General features: G+C 42.2%; 2 protein-coding genes across 4 annotated transcripts in view; one reads left to right on the top strand and one right to left on the bottom strand.

Moving 5' to 3' along the window:
* Nucleotides 1–16203, bottom strand: part of setd3 (SET domain containing 3, actin histidine methyltransferase) — a 58257-nt gene extending 42054 nt beyond the window's left edge. The window contains exons 1-4 of one of the 2 annotated variants that reach the window (XM_029729676.1): nucleotides 16091–16203; nucleotides 3317–3449; nucleotides 3015–3107; nucleotides 314–462 (exon numbers count right to left, since the gene is read on the bottom strand). In XM_029729676.1, the coding sequence (XP_029585536.1) occupies nucleotides 314–462; nucleotides 3015–3107; nucleotides 3317–3419 (345 nt within the window). In that variant the 5' untranslated portion in view covers nucleotides 3420–3449; nucleotides 16091–16203. The remainder of the gene's footprint in view (nucleotides 1–313; nucleotides 463–3014; nucleotides 3108–3316; nucleotides 3450–16090) is intronic. The other variant, XM_029729677.1, reaches the window with a different exon arrangement.
* A 4-nt stretch (nucleotides 16204–16207) lies between these two features.
* On the top strand, nucleotides 16208–22961 carry LOC115172325 (cyclin-K). 2 transcript variants are annotated; one of them, XM_029729678.1, is made up of 10 exons: nucleotides 16208–17077; nucleotides 17331–17412; nucleotides 17656–17787; nucleotides 18045–18150; nucleotides 18538–18622; nucleotides 18862–19031; nucleotides 19447–19664; nucleotides 19792–19825; nucleotides 19961–20032; nucleotides 21094–22961. In XM_029729678.1, exons 1-10 carry the CDS (start codon nucleotides 16881–16883, stop codon nucleotides 21693–21695), a joined length of 1698 nt encoding a protein of 565 aa, XP_029585538.1. In that variant the 5' UTR covers nucleotides 16208–16880; the 3' UTR covers nucleotides 21696–22961. The 2 variants fall into 2 exon arrangements, with proteins under 2 accessions (XP_029585538.1, XP_029585539.1); XM_029729679.1 differs by having other exon boundaries at nucleotides 18565–18622.
* The last annotated feature ends 4 nt before the right edge of the window (nucleotides 22962–22965 follow it).

Consider the following 22965-nt stretch of genomic DNA (forward strand, 5'->3'; position numbering starts at 1 on the left):
TGAGGGCTGATTGGTAGGTCATTATGAGAAGAACACCAATAAGAGAGAGTTAAGCCTTGTTTCCTCTGTTGAAATATAATCAAGGAGCTGATCAATCTAGATAGTCTACGGAGGAAACGTCAGGTCAAGGCCTTTCTTGTCCTTAAAAATACATTGGAGCAATTTTGTTAATCAGTTGAACTTGTACAATAAGAATCTCTTGTTCCCATTACAAAACGTTTTGCTACGGTGTGCACTAACGAATACGACCCAAGTGATGTCACCCTGACAACTGTTGCCATGGACACCAGCCGATCCGGTTGTAGCGACCCACTTTGATGTCCTTGGTGGCCCTGAGGCCGAAGCCCTCGCCGGCAAAGTTGGAGATCTCAAAACCCTCGCAGGACGCTCCACTCTCCTGAGCCCACGCCATCAGCTCCGGGAAGAACTCCTCTCTGCTGCCCTCGAATATCACTGAGATACCTGGGAAAGAGACGGAGAAACACACACAGTTATGATCAAACTCAGAGTTCTTCCTATCTATATAAGCCATGGCTCAAATCCAGCTGTGTGTGTGTGTGTGTGTGTGTGTGTGTGTGTGTGTGTGTGTGTGTGTGGTAATCGTAGTTTTATTACATTGTGTGTGCGTCAGGGTTTCCATTAGGAAAATGTGGCGCCGGACAACGTGACTGGGAAGATTTTAATTGACCGGTCATTTGAGAAATGTACCAGACTCATATGCATTGGGTGCATAACCCATTACGGCATCCACCCACAGATCTTAGAATGACAGAGATCGAATTTACATTATGGTAATGCCTCTTAACAGAACATTTAAATTATGTTTATGCATCTTAACAGAACATGCAACTCATCTAATGAAAGCAGCCAATAAAACGTGATTTTATAACATTTGTTAAAATGCAATTCGCGGGAAAACGCCATTCTAAACAGAGCACCTGTGAAAACGCCATTCTAGACAGAGCACCTGTGAAAACGCCATTCTAGACAGAGCACCTGGGAAAACGCCATTCTAGACAGAGCACCTGGGAAAACGCCATTCTAGACAGAGCACCTGGGAAAACGCCATTCTAGACAGAGCACCTGGGAAACGCCATTCTAAACAGAGCACCTGGGAAACGCCATTCTAAACAGAGCACCTGGGAAAACGCCATTCTAGACAGAGCACCTGGGAAAACGCCATTCTAGACAGAGCACCTGGGAAAACGCCATTCTAGACAGAGCACCTGGGAAAACGCCATTCTAGACAGAGCACCTGGGAAAACGCCATTCTAGACAGAGCACCTGGGAAAACGCCATTCTAGACAGAGCACCTGGGAAAACGCCATTCTAGACAGAGCACCTGGGAAAACGCCATTCTAAACAGAGCACCTGGGAAAACGCCATTCTAAACAGAGCACCTGGGAAAACGCCATTCTAAACAGAGCACCTGGGAAAACGCCATTCTAAACAGAGCACCTGGGAAAACGCCATTCTAAACAGAGCACCTGGGAAAACGCCATTCTAAACAGAGCACCTGGGAAAACGCCATTCTAAACAGAGCACCTGGGAAAACGCCATTCTAAACAGAGCACCTGATATCAGTTCCATATGTGACAGTGATGAAAATCTTAGAAAGAGGGGGAATCTAAAGAGGCAACAACTAGGATGGGTTGCTAATATGACTAGGATTGTGCCTTTGGCTTTTGGACAATTAAATAAAAGTTGATATGAAAACCAATAAAACAGAAGAGAAATGGCATAGCGGTGGGTCCAATAGGGGAGTAAATGGAAAGAAATGTAAAAATGGTATAAATCACTGTCTATAAAGAAATAGACTTCAAAATACTTCACCAGAATACATGACTTAGCCAAAGAGAAATCGAGGATCATTAGAGTCTTTAAAAAAAGTTGCTGCAGATTGTTTCAAATCACAAGCTCGTAGGCCCATGCCTATTTGGGAAGCCTGTAATTTGGGCAGCGCGTGTGGCAATAGTCCTAGCTGATGATTGAGCTGTGGCTGTCAGTGAAATGCATCTAAAATATGTGTGAAGATAATGTGTCAGAGTATAATTTAAAATGTTGAGACAAGAAGAAGGGGAGGGGTGTGGTGAAGATATAGGGGAGCTTCTAGAACAGCTCAGCTGTCTCCCATCAATTCTTGCGCATCCATTGTCTCATGTGAATTGTTGGCCCATTATTATTTCTTTATCATCAACTCTCCATCACGTGTCACCAGTAGTAAATGTACCATTAATCCCCGTCATTTGGTTACATTAATTTCTGTTAAATCATATATTACAGTCATTTACCGTTCTCATTCTCGGAGTGGAAACGTTTGCAGAGTTCACAACCTGCTACACTTATTTCATAACCATTAATTACGAGATTTGTCAATTTTCTCATTGTCTTTTGTTTGGAATGCTCCATGTGAGCAATGAGCACGTGTCTGGTTTCTTTCCTTGGTGTGAAAGAGCAATGGAAGTTATAGGCCTACTGCTGCATTGGCCTATAGGCTATAAGTTCCATGCGCTCATTTCTTTAGCCACCAATGGATCACGATGTATCAACGTGTCCATATGGCAGAGGCTGGTGATCTCACATTAGTTTACATTTTAGATGTATCATTTTTATTGCGATTTTTACGCTTAACCACATGACGATGATTTTGATAAACAAAAATGTTATTGAATTGAAACTATTCAACTAAAATGCGCATATGAAAATCATAACTGGCCCGCAGAACGGTAGAAATGGTAAGATAAATTGTAGGCTTCCCCAAACTTTAAACTCACACTCCGCCTATGAAGTGTTAAAATACTTGCCTCATAATATGAAAATAAAAATAAGGTTTCAAACAATAAAGCGCAGACAGCCTGTTGCCTACACATGAATGGGAGGTGCGCTTCAATTACTAAAAATATTGCTCTTTAAAATCATACATCAAAACTGTTTTTAACACTCGATTGCGTTTGGAATTGTTGCGCTACGGCGCTATTGCCGGCTAAAGGAAACCCGTGGCTGTTCCAACATACCTTTCTGTTTCTTCCTGATCTTCTCCACCAAGCCTCGAATCTGGACGTACTCCTCCCACTCTTTCCCTGGAGAAGGGGCAGCACTGCTGCATTCTAACAGGACATACATGGGGGAAACCTCACATCATAAGTAACATACGGTAACCAAAAAAGGGTCTGTTTCCCCAGACACTAATCAAGCCTAAGAACATTCCATGGACACAGAATCTGAATTGAAAATGCTTCTTAGTCTTATGGGCCCCTTGTCAAAAGTAGTACACTATATAGTGTATAGGTTGCAGGGTGCCAGCCCTGCTACGTACTCTGTAAGAGCTCCGATATGAGGTTCATCATCTCTTTGGGGGAGACCACAGCCATGGCGCCTGTCCCCGACTTCTGAGTCTTCACTCGACTCTTCTTTCCCATGGTGCAGCTGGACAGAGAGCAGGATAGGGACTGGGTTGAGAGAGACAGACAGCACAAAGTCATTCACTCATCTCGGTTAACGCTGAAGTAAAATCTGGTGTAATTTGGTCAACTGCGCGATTCACTTTGGTGTTCATACATGTTAGAAACTGAAAGTCGTCACCCTCACAAAAGGAAACGCTTAGCCTCCCCTTCCCCACCTGCCACCCCTTCCGAACCGTGTGGGCGCACTACAGGCGAAGCAGTTTAGGCACCGCCTTCACCCATACCTGACACGTCCAGATAACCAGTGACAAAAATAAATGTAAAAAATAAAACTATTTTCAGATCTCGCACATCCCATTTATCTCTTGGTCTACAAGCAGAGTCTGCCCACAGGAGATGACAAAATCACATTTCTAAATCAAATACATTTTTTAGTCCATGGTCGTATTCACTAGTCGCCACTAAACAGAAGAGAAAAAAAGAATTGAAACTAGGAGGGAAAGACTACCTAAACATGTCCGATAAGAAATGTGCTTTCCCGTGATGTGTCGTGCCTAAGAACAACCCTTAGCCATGGTATATTGGCCACATACCACACCCCCTCGCGCCTTACTGCTTAATTATAAGCAATTGTTTTGCTAACTTGGTTTGTCTATTAAACGGTCGACATCATCTAATCTTATCGGACATATCCGAAACATACAATATACTTGCAGTGAAGCCGCTCAACAACTACACCACACCAGTCATCCAACAGACTCCCATTCAGAGAGACACACAGAAGCATCCAGGGTCAACGCCCTGCTCAATGGCACGTTGACAGATCTCCCACCAGGCCAAAAAATGTGAACCCGAATCCTCCAAGATCCCCGCCACAGTTCCCCATTAGCTGTCCCTCAACCATTCAAGATCCCTCCCTAAGTCTCCCCCCAAGAAGAAAAATAAAAAATACAATTAACTCCATTCCCCACCCCCAAGAACCAACAACCAAGAAAATTTACTGAAAGAGAAAATAGAAAACAGCAAACAATGCAAAAAAAATATAAAGGACATCAAGGACAACTAAAATCATAACAGCAATGACAACTGTATATGTTTGTGTGCATGTCTGGCACTATTACATGTATGTGTGTGTTCTTGTATGCATTTATTTGAATGTGTATATGCATGTGTACAAACACCTGCACGGCATCAGCCTCAGGCAAACCGGCATTAGCTGTAATAATACTGCCCCTCAGTGTCATTGAAAACATACTTTTAAGTTTGTTTTATTTTTTACTTTGACCATCATTCTTTCTCCCGCACAACAACTCCTCTCCCACTTGTCTCCAATTCCACATCCCAACCCTCAGCTTCACTCAGCTCATCCCACCTATCTCTGCTGGCCACCCTCTTCGGATTTCTGCACACACACACACACACACTTCAACTATGCTGCGATGTGTAATGTACAATTTCAATCAACCTAATCCACAGATTGCGAGTTGAAGATAAATAATTTTAGTAAGAGTATTAGTAATTGACTGACCTGGTCTTTTTTTTTTTACCTTTATTTAACTAGGCAATTCAGTTAAGAACAAATTCTTATGTACAATGACGGCCTAGGAACAGTGGGTTAACTGCATTGTTCAGGGGCTGAACGACATTTTCTTACCTTGTCAGCTCGGGGACTCGATCAAACAACCTTCCAGTTATTAGTCCAATGCTCTAACCACTAGGCTACCTGCCGCCCTGGTCTCTCTAGATCTCCTAACAGTACTATTTCTAGGGTCAATTGTAGATCAATGCTATGCATTTTCAGCCATTCCTGAACCTGGGACCAGAAACACACTACCTGAGGGCAATACCAAAATAAATGGTCTATTGATTCTGTATCCTCACAACAAAATCTGCAGAGCTTCGATGATTTTATGCCCCAAATATTCAACATTTTGTTGGTGGCAAGAATTCGATATAATAATTAGCTGAAAAGCACGTATTGAAGGTCTTGAATATTGCGTTGTTTTATATATCAACTCATACACCCTGTACCATGGAATCGGTACATCAAAAATCTATTCAACTATTTTGCAATTTGTATGGCACAGTTGCCAACATCCTGGTCATCAAATGAAACTGGTATACTTTCCTATTTATGCCATTTTTATTCCTGCACCAGTTTTGATCCTTTATATTGGGCAGACAAACCAGTTCCCTACCTCCTCCCTTTGCCACCTGCCTCCTCCATTTTTGGGGTAATGCTGTAATCAATTGGTTGTACTCTTGGATTGAGCAGACCTTCCCGTACACTTCTGATAACTGTACCATTCCAATTTACAATATCATTTAAGAACAGAATACCCTTTTCAAACATCTTTCCCATAAACAGGTATTTTATCAACCAGCACATTTGAGTTCAGCCATAATATTTGTTCTATCGGGGGATGAAATTGAAATTGTATGCAGCTCCGCATTGTTTGAAAAAGGATCATTTTCAATTAACCGAAAATGAGACATGGCAATCTGCACAAAGGCCATTTTTAAACAATGGATGAGCTTTTGTTGGTAGTCTACTTGAGAACCATTTAGCGCTCAAATAAAACTTTTGAATAAATAAAGCTTTTAGACAGGTTTAGTGCTTTTATATTTAATAATCTCAACCCACCCAATTCATCTTCATTATATAGATAGGCAAGTTTTATTTTGTCTGGTTTAGTTTCCCAGATAAATCTAAATATTTTTTGATCATATGATTTGAATAACAAATCATCACGAGTAGGCAGCGCCGTGAGTAAACTGAGATATGACTTCGGAGTTAATCAGGGCAATTTTTCCATAAATAGACAGGTATTTACCTCTCCATGGTTGCAGGATCTTGTCTATTTTTACAAGTTTTTTATTGAAATTCATTGTGGAGAGCTTATTTATAAGCTAATGTAAAAGTTGTATTTTTTAAAGATCCAATACGTATTATTGTACACTTATCATAATTAGGTTTTAGTCCAGAGAGTCCGGAAAAGTTATCTAGATCTTCAAATGAGACATTGCAGGGATCTAGCTTGCGGACTTAATATAAAAATTGAGTCATCGGCATACATGGACACCTTTGTTTTTAAGCCTTGGATTTCTAATCCTCTAATGTTGTTATTGGATCTAATTTTAATAGCTAGCATTTCGATGGCCATAACGAATAGATATGGTGACAGCGGACACCCTTCTTTAACTCCTCTTGACAATTCAAAACTCTGAGAAGTGGCCGTTATTTACCATTTTACGCCTGGGGTTGCTATACATTATTTTTACCCATTTTATAAGAGAAAAACCAACACTAAAAAAAAATCCAGGCATTTATAAATAAAATCCAGTTTTAATTTATCAAATGCCTTTTCAAAATCCGCTATAAATACCAGGCTTAGCTTCTTAGACGTTTCATGATGTTCTATTATTTCTAGTAGTTGTCATATATTATCTACAATGTATCGTCCATTTAAAAAAAATGTCTGATCAGGATGAACAATACCTGGTAAAAACCCTTTTAATCCTGAGTGCTATGCATTTCGCTAGTATTTTTGCATTGAAGTGTAAGGGGCCTCCAGTTTTTTTAGATAGACTGGATCTTTATATTTGCCATTTGGGTCTTGTTTAAATAATAGAGAAATCAGACCTTCCTGCTGAGTACCTGACAGACTACCATTTCTATAGGAGTAGTTAAAAAAAATCTAACAATGGAGCTTTTAGTATATCAAAAAAGGCTTGATATACCTCTACCAGTATGCCATCAAGCCCTGGGGTTTATCCAGACTGAAAGGATGTAATAACCTCAAAAAGTACTTCCTCTGTAATTTGGCCTTCGCACTGATCTTTATGTACATTTGCTAATTTTCCATTTTTTATATTATTTTGAATAAAATCCTTAATCGTCATTCAATGGGAAAGGATGAGACGGAAAAGAGAACATCTGCCTAAAACATTCAGGAAGAATTTGTGCATTTTTCTCCATATTCCATACAGTTTGCTTTATTTTTGTAATAGATTACATTAGATCGTTCTTGAATAAATTCAAGTTATTTTTGTTTTTCCTCTAACTTATTTTGTATCTCTGTAGTATCGTTTTTATTGCCATCTACCTGTACTATTAGTTCATGTATTTCCCTTATTAGTCTTGTCTCTTTAGCCAGAAACGTATTTTTATTATTGATGAATATTGAATGACCTCAGAAGGTACATTTAAAAAGGTAACCCAAACAATAAGGGGATTTGCTGAACCTATATTAAACTGGAAAAATGTAATTATAAATAATTTTGTCTTATTTTTAACTAAGTTGTCCTACAGTAAACTTTGATTAAATTTCCAATATTCCACGTGGAAATTCTATAAGAGCTATGTGAAGGCCAATTAGATGATCCGATAGCATTCTGTCTTCTATTAAAACTTTTTTAACCTGATGCCTGAGAGAGACAAGAAAGTAAAGTAGTAGGTAGTAGGACAACTAGCTGATTAAGAAAGTAGTAGGACAACTAGCTTGATTAAGTCTCCTCCATGTACATCTCACTAGGTCTGGGTTTTTAAGTCTCCAAATATCCACTATTTCTAATGGTGTCCATAATATTTGTGATTTCCTTAACCTCTCTGGGCCAGTGGGACGCTTGCGTCCTACCTACTCAACAGCCAGTGGAATCCCGTGGCGCGTTATTCAAATACCTTAGAAATGCTATTACTTCAATTTCTCAAACATATGACTATTTTACAGCATTTTAAAGACAAGACTCTCGTTAATCTAACCACACTGTCCGATTTCAAAAAGGCTTTACAACGAAAGCAAAACATTAGATTATGTCAGCAGAGTACCCAGCCAAAAATAATCAGACACCCATTTTTCAAGCTAGCATATAATGTCACATAAACCCAAACCACAGCTAAATGCAGCACTAACCTTTGATGATCTTCATCAGATGACAATCCTAGGACATTATGTTATACAATACATGCATGTTTTGTTCAATCAAGTTCATATTTATATCAAAAACCAGCTTTTTTTACATTAGCATGTGACGTTCAGAACTAGCATACCCCCCGCAAACTTCCGGTGAATTTACTAACAATTTACTAAACTACTCACGATAAACGTTCACAAAAAGCATATCAATTATTTTAAGAATTATAGATACAGAACTCCTCTATGCACTCGATATGTCCGATTTTAAAATAGAATATTGCAAAATGTGCTTTCACCAAAAAGCTAAGTAGATAGCCCGGCATCACAGGGCTAGCTATTTAGACACACAGCAAGTTTAGCCTTCACCAAACTCCGATTTACTATTAGAAAAGTTTGATTACCTTTGGTGTTCTTCGTCAGAATGCACTCCCAGGACTTCTACTTCAATAACAAATGTTGGTTTGGTCCCAAATAATCCATTGTTATATCCAAACAGCGGCGTTTTGTTCGTGCGTTCAAGACACTACCCGAAAGGGTAAATAAGGGTTACGAGCACGGCGCATTTCGTGACAAAAAAATTCTAAATATTCCATTACCGTACTTCGAAGCATGTCAACCGCTGTATAAAATCAATTTAAGCCATTTTTCTCGTAAAAAAGCGATAATATTCTGACCGGCAAAGCCTGTTTACATTCAACGAGAGAGAAAGTAAAAGCATGGGATCCCCTCATGCACGAGCCTTAGTCTGACGGCCCTCTGATCGGCCACTTTCCAAACGCGATAATGTGTTTCAGCCTGGGGCTGCCTCAATATCATTCAGCTTTTTCCCGGGTTCTGAGAGCCTATGGGAGCCGTAGGAAGTGTCACGTTACAGCAAAGATCCTCAGTCTTCAATAAAAAGAGCCAAGATGAACAAGAACTTGTCAGACAGGTCACTTCCTGTATGGAATCTTCTCAGGTTTTTGCCTGCCATATGAGTTCTGTTATACTCACAGACACCATTCAAACAGTTTTAGAAACTTTAGGGTGTTTTCTATCCAAAGCCAATAATTATATGCATATTCTAGTTACTGGGCAGGAGTAGTAACCAGATTAAATCGGGTACGTTTTTTATCCGGCCGTGTAAATACTGCCCCCTAGCCCTAACAGGTTAACAAAAGCGCATTTGCGCGGAGTTGCACGACTGTACCTAACCATAAACATCAACGCCTTTCTTAAAATCAATACACAGATGTATATATTTTTAAACCTGCATATTTAGCTAAAATAAATCCAGGTTAGCAGGCAATATTAACCAGCTGAAATTGTGTCAGTTCTCTTGCGTTCCTTGCACGCAGAATCAGGGTATATGCAATAGTTTGGGCCGCCTGGCTCGTTGCAAACTAATTTGCCAGAATTTTACGTAATTATGACATAACATCGGAGGTTGTGCAATGTAACAGGAACATTTAGACTTATGGATGCCACCCGTTAGGTAAAATACGGAACGGTTCCGTATTCCACTGAAAGAATAAACGTGATAGTTTCCGGATTCGACCATATTAATGACCTAAGGCTCGTGTTTCTGTGTGTTATTATGTTATAATTAAGTCTATGATTTGATAGAGCAGTCTGACTGAGCGGTGATAGGCACCAGCAGGCTCGTAAGCATTCATTCAAAATAGCACTTTTGTGCGTTTTGCCAGCAGCCCTTCGCAATGCATTGCGCTGTCTATGACTTCAAGCCTGTCAACTCCCAAGATTAGGCTGGTGTAACCGATGTGAAATGGCTAGCTAGTTAGCCGGGTGCGCGCTAATAGCGTTTCAAACGTCACTCGCTCTGAGACTTGGAGTAGTTGTTTCCCTTCCTCTACATGGGTAACGCTGCTTCGAGGGTGGCTGTTGTCGATGTGTTCCTGGTTCGAGCGAGGAGAGGGACGTAAGCTATACTGTTACAATACTCAAGTGCCTATAAGAACATCCAATAGTCAAAGGTATATGAAATACAAATCGTATAGAGAGAAATAGTCCTATAATTCCTATAATAACTACAACCTAAAACATCTTACCTGGGAATAAAGGAACCACCAGCTTTCATATGTTCTCATGTTCTGAGCAAGAAACTTAAACGTTAGCTTTCTTGCATGGCACATATTGCACTTTTACTTTCTTCTCCAACACTTTGTTTTTGCATTATTTAAACCAAATTGAACATGTTTCATTATTTATTTGAGGCTAAATTGATTTTATTGATGTATTATATTAAGTTAAAATAAGTGTTCATTCAGTATTGTTGTAATTGTCATTATTACAAATTAATTAATTAATTAAATTAAAAAAGATGTAAAAATTCGGCCGATTAATCGGCATCGGATTTTTTTGGTCCTCCAATAATCAGTATCGGCGTTGAAAAATCATATCGGTCGACCTCTAGTGTGTGTGTGAATGAGTTCACTAATTCTCTATGTCTATTCTGAAAGTTTCCTAAAATAAGCCTGTCTGGACTGCATCTCTTTAGTCCGATAGAAATAAAACTAGCAGGGTCAGCATACAGTATGTACGAGGAATGACGACTGGTGCCAGTTTCGCGTTTCCCCTCTTATTAAAATGGGGCACAACTGAATGAAACGTAGCCAAGCTCCTGTCATGATTCATCCTCTAGGATGCATAGCCTATATCCTAATATTTTCAGTAGCATTGTATTTTCCCAGTAGTATAGGATTTCTCTCATTACTGCGTCCTCTCTAGCCACTTTGAACAACATATTGCCACAGAGAATGACCGCAGCAGTGTTGGTGACGTTATGGGAATTGTTCGGAAAAGTGGAAGGAAAAACACATCGTACTTGGTGTGAATGGTTTAGTGCGTCAAAATCTGAATCTGTACTTTTTTCCGGAATTCCTCTCCAATCTGACATTACTTAATTTGTATACTACACTAATATCTGAGATAATAAGAAAATGCTACCATAAGAACGAAGTGTATTGGTAGTGAAGTTGCAGAGAAAAGCCACGTGTCTGATATGTGCCACTCCCCCAACCCAACGGTTATGTGGTTGACCGTGTACATTGCCCTGGCCAATTACCGTAACCTCAAATTCCAAAACCGTCACAGCCCTACTTTCCCCATTGCAAAACGTTTTGCTACAGTGTACACTTAAAAAAAACTCAGGCAACTGCAAACATCCGAGCCTTTGTGAGCACAAACAAAAGTTAAGTTTACATGTAATGACCGCTGAAGGCCGTGAGAGACTGCAATCTAAACTGGGCCAATCAATTCCTTTAACAGAGGGAGGTGATGTTTAAGCTCCAAGGCATAGCGGGCACATCTCACATGGAAATAAAATGCGTGTAAAAATCGACAGGAGAAGAAAAAAAAAATAAGAAAAAAAATAATCGACATTTGTGTAATATTGGCTCAATATCAATCCCACATTTCCTCCCTCTGCTCTTGGCAGTTCGGGGGTGCAACAGGTAGGCATATCATATACAGTAGCTTTCTCCAAGCGAAAAAGCTCAAACTTATACAAAGTTAGCTTAAGCCTAATTACACTACAAACCAATGTTTTTTTCAACTGTGCTTTAACACCAACTGAGAGGACAGTGTTTCGACCCAACAGACTATTACGATATTAGCCTAATATCCTATAAGCCTACTGGTTGTCTTTCTGCAGGACAACACAAGCCTTTCCTGAGAAAACTATGAATAATCATACTGGTCTGTTGTGTCATTCTGAGTAAGGATTTTCATACACTGATGAGGGCATTGTGCTAAAAATTGGGTACCGGTAGTTCTTGGCTGATAACCTTGTCCTCGTGGAAGTGTGGACTAGGCTATGCAATACTTCCACCTGCCTGTTATAAGGATAATCTTGATTCTATAGGCCTAACCGGTATCTGAGTGTGAGCATCCTAGAATGCTCTACTCACTTTTCAGTCTAGTAGTGAGAGAGACTGGTACAGTATCTCATGTAAAAGAATACAGGCAGAGGCATTGCCATGGTAACCCGTGGCTCTGCCAGATGAACACAACCTCAAGTAGTCGGCAGAAACAAACATGGTGTCATACAGGGAGAGGAACTACAGTAGAATGCCTGAGGTTTAATGTGATGTCCTACTCTACTGACAATACCGTAGCAGTAAAACTTTTCATTACATCAACACTGCACTACTTTTGCCCAGGGTTCTGGTCAAAAGTAGTGCACTGTAAAGGACAGAGGGTGGCATTTGGGATGCAGATATTATCTCTCCAGCAAGAAACAACCAGGAGAATGAAACTTAATCTGCTGTCAAATTAAACATCACCAAGGTAGCCTTTTTTCTGTAACAATACAGTGTTAGGCTGCTATGTGTTTCACACCTGCATAATGATGGCTTTAAATAGCTCGCCAGGGCGATGTAGCATCAACATGCAGTTAGTATTATATATCTAGACCTTAGACTATTTGCACCAGCCATTTTAGGAGTCATGTTTATCCACTCTGCAGCTGCCTCGCTCCCTCATGTCCAGCTTTTCTTTTCTTTTTTTTCCCCCTTCCCTTCTCTCTCCCCCTCACTCTTTCTTTGTCACCTGCTATTCTTGCAGCTACTGGCAAAAGCCAAAGATATGAGCGACTCAACCACCAGTTCATGAGTCCAAAGCCATGTTTGGCAGTCAGGTCGAAACTCTGCCCATTTTCCAACAACACATCCACTCTGAAGGGAAATAAGTGGGCACTGAGTGTGCCTGCCTTTCTCAGACAGCAGCACCACTGTATAGCCTACATGCGCCAGTTGAAGTAGGGTTGATGCTGCCACACCCTTTAGACTAATTCCAGCTAATACTGGGGAGGGAGGAAAAATAAGAGTGAGAGTGTGGGACGGCTACTTGTTGAGGCCTTCAGCTACAGGAAGAGAGCAGTGCTGAGTGCTGCCTGTCACTTTATGGCTACGTCCCTTCTGGAACCCTATAGTGGGCAGGGTGCAATTGGAGACGGACACTATGGCCTAGCCAAGCAGCAGGGTGCAGGGCCAACCAGACAGGAGGGGGGACAACTTCTCACATGGTGTGTGTGACATCCAGCGGACCTGCCATCTTCCTGTTCCTAAAGCTAAGTTCACACACACACACACACACACACACACACCATGTGAGAAAACAGACTCATCCTGAACCAGGATCTGTGCTTAAAAGGAGATGTTGAATATGAACTGTCTCCTTTAAAGGCCAGGAAGCAGCCACTCAACATGCCATTTCCCAGCTTAATAATGTCAAAATACGTTAGGTACTTACCAAAGAAAGCCGTTTCGCTGAGCAACTATCGTCATTAGTGCTGCTATGGCCAGTGTGTACTTCCAAGAAAGGTCTAAATAAAAAGTTACATGCAACTGAAAAAAATGCCTTGTCTGGAATGAATCTAAGTATTGTTTTTGACCAAGCGCGCATGTGTCAAATCCACCTCTTCTGCACCTCCAGTAATATTAGTAATGGAATTAAGAAACACTATAAATAAAGAAATACAGTCACTAAAAACATACCCTACATTGTCTACTTACATGAAATATTATTGCATTCAGTGTAGTGCCGGTGAAACAGATTGATATGACAGACATACACTGTTGTAAGTTATAAAATCAATGACCTTTCCTGCTGCTGGATCAGCCAACCAGTAAATGGGTGATTTTATTGGAGGTGCAGAAGAGTTGTATTCGACACATGCGTACTTGGTCAAAAAAACAATATTTTAGATTCATTCCAGACAAGGCATTTTTTCAGTTGCATGTAACATTTTATTGAACTTTTTTTGGAAGTACATACAGGCCATAACAGCACTAATGACGATAGTTGCTCAGCAAAACTCCATTCTTTGGTATGTAACAAACGCATTTTTACATTAAACTTGAAAAGCTGGTCAATGGCAAGTTGAATGGCTGCTTCCTGGGCTTAAAGGAGAGTCACCATATTAAATTCTCCTGTAAACCCAGATTCTAGTTCACTCATCTCTACTAGACTGGTTCTGATTGTCGTTTGTGGTTAGACTTTAGAACACCGAAACACACACATAATTTGACAGAATCTGAGACATGACCTATATTTATGATGTTGAATCTTTCAAATATGAGTTTAAGTCAAAGGGACAACAGTGGCTGGAAGAGTAAAAACAGGGAATCCTTCCAAAAGCATTCAGGGGGTGACGAACTGAGAAACTGGGATTAGAAATTATTTTTTTTTAAATGTGAAAAATATGAAAATGTCTGAAGGAATCACTTCTGTGATACAGCTAAAACATGACTATTACTGTCTGGGATTTCAGACAGCTCAGATCCCAGTCAAACAGTATTAGGCTAAACACCAATCCTCTTCTTCCACTCCGATGCACAAAGGCTTTGACCCCCTTTCAGTGGTTTTTGGCCACTAGCATGCCAATGGCATAGTTCACCTGCACTGGCCCCTGACACTATTTGAAAGGCTGCCAAGAATCCTCCACCAACACAATCGAGTATGCACCCATAGACAAACCAGAGGCGTTTTCATTACGCAGATTCAGTTGCAAAACGTTTCTTAAACGGAAGCAAACAGAACATACCTGAATTTGTCCAATCGAAACTTGTTTAGTTGCAAAACATTCCATTCTGCATCTGTTTGGACAACTGATCACACCCCAGACCAAACAAGGCATCAATGAGCCAAAGTTCCAAACCCTTACCCTACCACAGAAATGGAGGAGTCTTAAAGTGAAAGTTCACTCCAAAATCAATGTTTATTGAATGTTTTCAGACCCTCCCTAGGAGATGAATGCAAAAGATAGGCACGGCCACCAAATAATAACAAGAACGTAGACAGTGAGTCTCATCCATTTTAAATTGAGGCATGTAGCTGGATCTACGAAACCAATTGTGGGACCTGGACTGGCCTTCACAACAGACCACTTTTCAGGTCTGATAGATTTCGAAGTGAACTGTAACTAACCCATCTAGAGTAGTCAGATTATTGGAGATGTAGCTAGCTAAATGGGAGTTGTAGTATTCAGAATATTTTCTCTCTGACTACTCTAGATGGGTTAGTTACAGTTCACTTCAAAATCTCAGACCTCTAAAGTGGTCTGTTGTGAAGGCCAGTCCAGGTCCCACAATTGGTTTCGTAGATCCAGCTACATGCCTCAATTTAAAATGACTAGTAGACACACACACGCGTGCATTCTTGAAGACAGCTACTTACCTACATATTTTAACATAAATAACTAAAAAAACATAAGAATATAAAATGGGCTTGGTTTCTTAATGCTCCCAAGGAAGCTTGTTGCGATAGCTCTAAGGTGGCTGACAGGCAGCAGCTGGCTGTAAAATAGATTATCACAGTCCCACTGAGCTAGCTAGCTAGCTAACTGACGTTAGCTTCCCCACTAGGTTTGTCCAGCTGAATCACGCCCATCCAGCAAGCAATCTAATTGGACTAGCTATCTGGCTAGGTTAGCTCACAGCCGTGGTCGCAGTGTAGCGGACGAGTCCATTCATTTGCCTCGTCCAATAAACACATCGTGGAATGTGATTAGCAAACAAGCAGGCTCTCACGCTCGTTACTGTGAACTTTGAAAAGCGAAGCAACCAGTAAAATGGAATCTGGTTGAAATGCTAAATGATAAACACACATTTGAAACACGCTAGCTAGCTTGACTCGCAAAAATTCCCAAGCGACGTTCGCAACGCAATGCAATAATGTCAGGTAAAAATGGAAAGCAGAATGACTAGTAATGTCAAGCAGTTAATTGCATGCAAGTAATTGCTAATAATATGTTTTGCGAAACTAAGTTACCGTAAATTGAGTGCAGTAGTTCCTCTCCTGTCAAACTGTGCACAATCCTCTTCCACAAGGTAGGGGGAGCGAAACCAAACCTGATGTTGGTTTGGGCGAGCTATGCCTGGAGCACCGTTTTCTAACTATTTGATTGGAGCGAAAACGTTCTATACCAACGTAAACAATGTTATATTTCTTGATTTGTATTGGCTGTTGATATGCGTGCGCTACTTCATCTGTCTGCCTATTGGTTAAAAATCCAACTGGCTTCGACAATGCAACGTTTTTAACGGGTTCTTTATACGGATTGGTTGAAATGATCAGATTTACCGCAATTCCATTGGTCATACGAACAGTCAGTTGGCCACTCGCGAATGGAACGTTTGGCTTCGCAACATAAACACAAAACCCACCCCTTCCTGGTTTGTGATTGGAAGTTTACTTTAGGGACTTAAAATTACCATAAATGGTTACGATTCAGGCGACATGATTTGTTGACAAAGATGGCAATCGACGATCTTAAAACGAACAACGTGTCCGCCCCACTTGATTGTTTCATATTTTGATGAATTAGATATGGCGCGGTACACGTCAATACGAGTGTAGCTATTTTAATTTAATGGATTAAATAATTGTACGATTTCTGCAGCTAGCTGTAACTAGCGAGGTTATTCAAGTGAAAAAGAAATAGCATCGCTGTGCTACATCGCTTTCATCGCTAATTATTGTCTTGGGAAGCTGACAACAGGGTACAGTGTGCAGGGGCTAGTTAGCTAGCGAGGCTTCTACAATTTAGCTAGTATAGTTAATGAAAGAATACAGGGAGAATTCGATCCCTGGAAATCCAGCTGCAAGTCTGGATCACATCAAGCCATGTTGGTACTGGGACAAGAAGGACCTGGCTCACACACCCTCCCAGTCCGAGGGCCTGGACCCGGCCACCGAGGCCCGGTACCGAAGAGAGGGGGCTCGATTCATCTTCGACGTGGGCACGCGCCTGGGACTGTATCCTTCCTTCATTGATTAGCAACAAACACACGCTGACTGTGTGCAAATATGCATGATCTGGTGTCTCTTGATGGTTTGGTTGTGTTGGCAGCCAGGAGAGTAAACTGGTGCAGCGTCATGGTTCCGTTAGAATAATGCATTGTTTGTTTGTTATTTCACAAGTGCCAGATTATAGTCAGATTGATCAATGCAGCATTTTATTATCCACGTCACTGTTACAGTAACTTCAGTTCCTTAACCCTGTGATCAGACACTATGACACATTGGCTACAGGGATCATATACTTCCATCGCTTCTACATGTTTCATTCTTTCAAGCAGTTCCCCAGATATGTAAGTATTCACACTGTATCCTGCAACTCTTGCTTTTGACTGACTCAAGTTTAGATCCCTGTAATATGGATAAGTTGAGTCGATTTTACTGATTTTAGCTTTTGACCAGACTTAGCTATGTTAAAGACGGTTTAGATGTCGTTGTCGCAGGTTGAGAAGGGCTTCCCCTATTCATCTGTGGCTGTGTTATATCTCCTTGCTTTGGCTGTATATACCCAGCTAACGAATGCTACGTCTCTACAGGTGACTGGGGGTTGCTGTCTATTCCTGGCCGGTAAAGTGGAAGAGACCCCAAAGAAATGTAAAGACATAATCAAGACGGCTCGCAGCCTGCTGAACGACATACAGTTCGCCCAGTTTGGAGACGACCCAAAGGTGAGCGCCTCACTAAGTGTGTAAGCTTTGACAATTGCCTGGATTACAAGACGGTAATACATGCATCTATGTTGGTACTATAATATTGAGGGAACCCCGTACATTACATTTAAATCTATTCATTTTAAGTTTCTAGTGTAAAGTTTTGTGACCCCCTGACCAGGTAGTAAATTATATTTCCTTCCCTGGGAAGGACAGGTTCTGTATCCAAAACACTTCATGGTCACAATATTTTCCATGACTCTGTTCCTGTACAGGAGGAGGTGATGGTGCTGGAGAGGATCCTGCTGCAGACCATTAAATTCGACCTGCAGGTGGAGCACCCATACCAGTTCCTGCTCCGCTATGCCAAGCAGCTCAAAGGTACACGGATACATATGCTTGATTAGCGTTGCAAAATTCCACTAGCTTTCCTAAGATTCTCATCTTTTCAAGAAATCCTGGTTGGAATATTCCAAGGTGGGAATAAGGAGGAAATCCGGGAATCCTCCAACCGGGAATTCTGGGAAAGTTTCCAACGTTTGGCAACCCTGATTTATGCTATGATCTATGATGGGCTGGCCTGGTTACCTGTTCACTATAGTAGCTGGAAGTGTGCTGCAAAAGACAATGTGAAGGGGGTCGGCCTGATGATGTGAATCAGGCACTACAGTTAATCTACAATGACATAATCATAATCTGATCTAGTCTATTATTACCCTGTCTGAATGAAAACGACCCCTAAACTCATCCACCTCTTTCTGTTCACAGATCTGAAGTATTTCCGATCTGTTTCAGGTGATAAGAACAAAGTCCAGAAGCTAGTTCAGATGGCCTGGACCTTTGTGAATGACAGGTGAGCAGTTAAACAACCCGAACGTGGATGCGTAAATCGGCAGAACCATGGAAGAACATCGATATCCATGTGTGTATTATAATGCAATCAGTGCTGATCTAGGATCAGGTCCCCCTTCTTATTGATTATGATTTAAAAGGCCAAACTGATCCTTAATCAGAACACCTACTCTGAGAGGCTTTATTAATATGTGCCCTGTAATTGATGTACACATGGGTCTCTGCTCTCCTCCCCCCCAGCTTGTGCACCATGCTGTCCCTGCAGTGGGAGCCAGAGATCATAGCTGTAGCGGTCATGTACCTGGCCGGCCGGCTGTGTAAGTTTGACATCCAGGAGTGGACGTCCAAGCAGTCTTCACGGCGATGGTGGGAACAGTTTGTCCAGGATGTCCCAGTGGAGCTGCTGGAAGGTGGTACTGGCTGTTCTCTCTCTCTCTCGAGCACTTCTCTGGTTTCATATGTCATTTGTGTAAGGCTGTTTTTAGACTTTAAAGACAAACGTATGCCTCTTTCAAGGTTCTCTTTCACACCACTTTTGATTAACACTTAATTTTGTGGACTGTTTGCTTATTGCTATGTTATAGAGCCCCACAGTGGAGGAGTTATAATACCCATAACTTAGCGGTCAAACAGGGAAATGGTTCCAATCATTTTCCCACCATACATTTTTCCCATGGGGGATTTTAGAAACGCTTAAAATAAGGGCTGTGTTTTGTTGGCTTACGCTGGTGGGACGTTTTGATAACCATACTGTGGTACTCTTTCATTTAGATCCATACTTATGAAATTCACTTCTCATTAATGACTTCCTCCTCTGCTCCATAGACATTTGCCACCAGATCCTAGACCTGTACTCCCAGGGCAAGCAGCAGATGCCCCAGACCCCCAGCGATAAGACTCCGCCTACCCCCGTCCCTACCCCTACCCCTCAGCAGCTGCAGGCCCTCTCCCAGCCCCCGCTCCCCAGCCCCCCAGTCCCGCCACCACTCAGCAAGAAGGTCTCGCCCCAGACCAGCCCTCCTCGCCAGCTCAAACGAGCCCACGTGAGTCTGACACCCAGTTGAAAGGTTCTTGTGAGGGCAGGCACCACGTTATTTTCGTTACCACAGGCACTTAATTGAGCTGTTTTAGTTTTTGACACCCATTTCCCTCGTTGATGTCGTTGTTTAGGCATCGTCTCCTAAAGAAGAAAGCCAGGCCCCTGGTGAGCACAACCTTTCCTCTGGCTGAGACCGTAGACGAATCTATGGAAGCGTATGGCTGCCAATATTCATTTAAAAAGGATTCATAACAGAGTATGACTTATTGCGGTCTCTCTCCATCTCTCTCTCTTCTCCAGAGCCAGTGGGCTCTAAGATCCCCAGGCTGGAGCCTCCCATGCCCCCTCTACCCACATCACAACCCCCCTCAGGTGAGGCCCCTACCCTGGTCCACTCAAAAGACCACCACACTAATAGCCAGATTCACTAAGCCTCTACACCGGTGCGACAACTTCCGCACCTGTTGGTCTCCAGAGGGAATATCCGTAGATGAAAATGTCAAAGAAAGCTCAAGGAAATAGATCCTATCCTGAAGTTTTATGAAGACAGTCCCATGTCCATTAGCCTTATTGTTTTTCCTTCTGCTATTCTCGTATGGAAAATACTTATTGCACAGTGTAAGATTTGATTTGGTGTAAACGCTCCACGGATCTATCCACTCCACTCCCTACTGTAACGTCTACTGTAATGTTGCTGAATAGATTATTGACACATGGCGTTCCTGCTAAGTGGTTGAGCAGCCCCTGCGAAAGCCCTTCGGATGCGTCCCAAATGGCACCCCATTCCCTACGGGCTCTGGTCAAAAGTAGTCCACTGCAGTAGATAGGGAATAGGGTCCATTGGGACACAGCCTCTGAGAGGCCCCTCCAGTCTGGCCCCTCAGCCCCTGAAGGAGCTAGCTGAGCTGGGGAGGAAGAAGTGGTTAGCTACTGGTATTAACTGAGCTGCTCTGACTGCTCCTCTGATTGGCTGAGAGAACGACAGGCATCTAGGCCAGGCTTAGACCCTCAGTGACAGGTTAGATGATGCAGAAGTACTGTATGATGAGCACTTATTAGATTTGATATCAGACTTAGTGTAGGGGATTCCCTGTAAGCCTGCAGGTTAAAATCACAAGCTTTTAGATAGTTAGGGGATACTTAAGCAATAAGGCTCTAGGGGGTGTGGTATATGGCCAATGGTGGTGTATGGCCATGGTGGACAGGATATAACACTATCCTTCTGCTACTCTACTGTACGCCTCGTCTGACCTATCTACCTAATCTGATAATGACCTTATCAGCTGTTAAACTACTCTGCTTTCCAAACAGCACCGTTGCGCTAGACAGCTTTGTTTACGTGACCCGTCTAGGAAGGGGGTGTGTTTGTTAGAGGTTAAGTGGTTTGATTCAGTTGTTTCTCTAAGGGATCTCTAATTCTCTTCTCCCTGCAGACCGCAAGCCTCCAGCCTCCCACCCCTCCGCCCCTCTCCCAGGAGAGACAGACCCAACTGGGGCAGGAGGCCCCGCGGAGCCCCCTAAAGGACCTCCACCTCCCCCCCACTCAGCCTCCCTCCACCAGCCTCCCCCGCTTCCCCACCGCCCCCCTCCACCACCCCCATCCAGCTACATCATGGGCATCCCCACCTCCAGCTCCTACATGTCAGGAGAGGGTTTCCAGAGCCTCCAGTCTATGATGAAGACAGAGGGGCCGTCCTACAGCACCATCCCCCCATCCTATGGCCCTCCCCTGGCCTACCACAGCCACGTCTACCCCCCTAACGCCCCACCGCCTGGTCCTCCACTTTCCGCCTCCTACCCTCCACCCAACCTTCCTCCACCCTCACCCGCCTACCCCCCGCCGGGGTACAACCACAGCTACCCTCCCCCGCCCCCTCATTGCATGCCCCCGGGACACGGGGAATACCCGCCTGTGATGGGCATCCCTCCAAGCAACTATCCCCCACCCCCTGGAGGACAGAGCCAGGTACCCCCTCCGCTGCCCCCTGGCATGCCCCCAATCAGTGGCATGAGTCAGGGGGCGTGGATGAGGTGATGGGGTGAGACTGGATGTGCCAAACCAACACTAGTCCTATTACAGCAGACAGGAGTCTCCAGTGTTACTGACAGACAGCTTTAGTGATGGGGAACACAGTTAAAGCAAGGCCAGTAGGGGAGACCGGCCTCATGTACTCCCTATAGTTGTCTTAAGCTGTCATCTTACGGTTGCAAAATTAAATACTGTTCTCAAGTTTCCCAGAAATCCCGGTTGGAACATTCCCGGAATCGTAAGGGAATAACCAGGAAATCTGGACTCCTCCAACCTGGATTTCTGGAAAACCTGGGAATTTGGGGAACGTTACCAGAATTTTGCAACCCTACATCTCCAACAAGCCAAACAGCCTAGCCACACCTCATCAAGAACCAACCATTAACTTCCATTGCACAAGTTAGTTAGTGTGAAATACATAATGTGGTGTGTTTGTTGTACTATGGCTGTTTTTATATTAGCCTTTTAGTAACATGTTTGTCATTTTTTTTATATGAAAACTTTTAGGTTAGCTTGCTGTACAAATGTAGGAAAGAATGGTGGGACCAAAAAGGAAAATGGCAGCTCCACTCTAACCATTCCATGGCTTGTATGTACAGTATCTTCCACATGCATTCCTTTCTGTTTGAAACACACTACTAAACCAGTATTATATTCTAATGTCAATGAATAGTCTACCATTGTAGCATTGTGCATGGACTGGAACATAAAGACACACTTGCATGATGCACACACATTACAAACACACACAAACTCACACACTTTAAATGAACACCTTTTTATGGGTGTTTGGACGTTTTATGTTTTGTTGTCGAAAAAAGTATGTTTAATGCTTGCACACTCTTAGAAAAAAGGTGCGATCTAAAACCTAAAAGGATTATTTGGCTGTCCCCATTGAAGAACCATTTTTGGCTCCAGGTAGAACCCTTTTGGCTCCTGGTAGAACACTTTTGGGTTCCATGTAGAACCCTTTTCACAGAGAGTTCTACCTGGAACCAAAAGGGTTCTGCAATGGGGACAGCCAAGGAATCCTTTTGGAATCCTTTTTTCTAAGAGTGCAGCACTGCCATGAATTAATGGTTTAAAATTACTTTTTTAATTGTTGAACTTGTCTTTTCATTAAACCCTTTGTACTTCCATTGTTACCTAGTTTGTTTGTAATATGTGAAACGTTACTCTAAGCAAAGTTACTTGGCATTAAACATTTGTTTTTTTCTAAAGGTGTTCATTTATTTTTTCAATGTATGTGACAATAAAAATCTACAAAAATAATGCT

Source organism: Salmo trutta, chromosome 33 (genome assembly GCF_901001165.1).
Source record: "Salmo trutta chromosome 33, fSalTru1.1, whole genome shotgun sequence".
Classification (NCBI taxonomy): Eukaryota; Metazoa; Chordata; class Actinopteri; order Salmoniformes; family Salmonidae; genus Salmo; species Salmo trutta.

Excerpts from the sequence above, each read along its gene's own strand:
- LOC115172325 (XM_029729678.1), top strand. The coding sequence starts at position 16,881 with ATGAAAGAATACAGGGAGAATTCGATCCCTGGAAATCCAGCTGCAAGT. Across the intron at positions 17,788-18,044 it reads AGTTTGGAGACGACCCAAAG|GAGGAGGTGATGGTGCTGGA; the intron begins GTGAGCGCCTCA and ends GTTCCTGTACAG. Across the intron at positions 19,665-19,791 it reads GCCAGCTCAAACGAGCCCAC|GCATCGTCTCCTAAAGAAGA; the intron begins GTGAGTCTGACA and ends GTCGTTGTTTAG.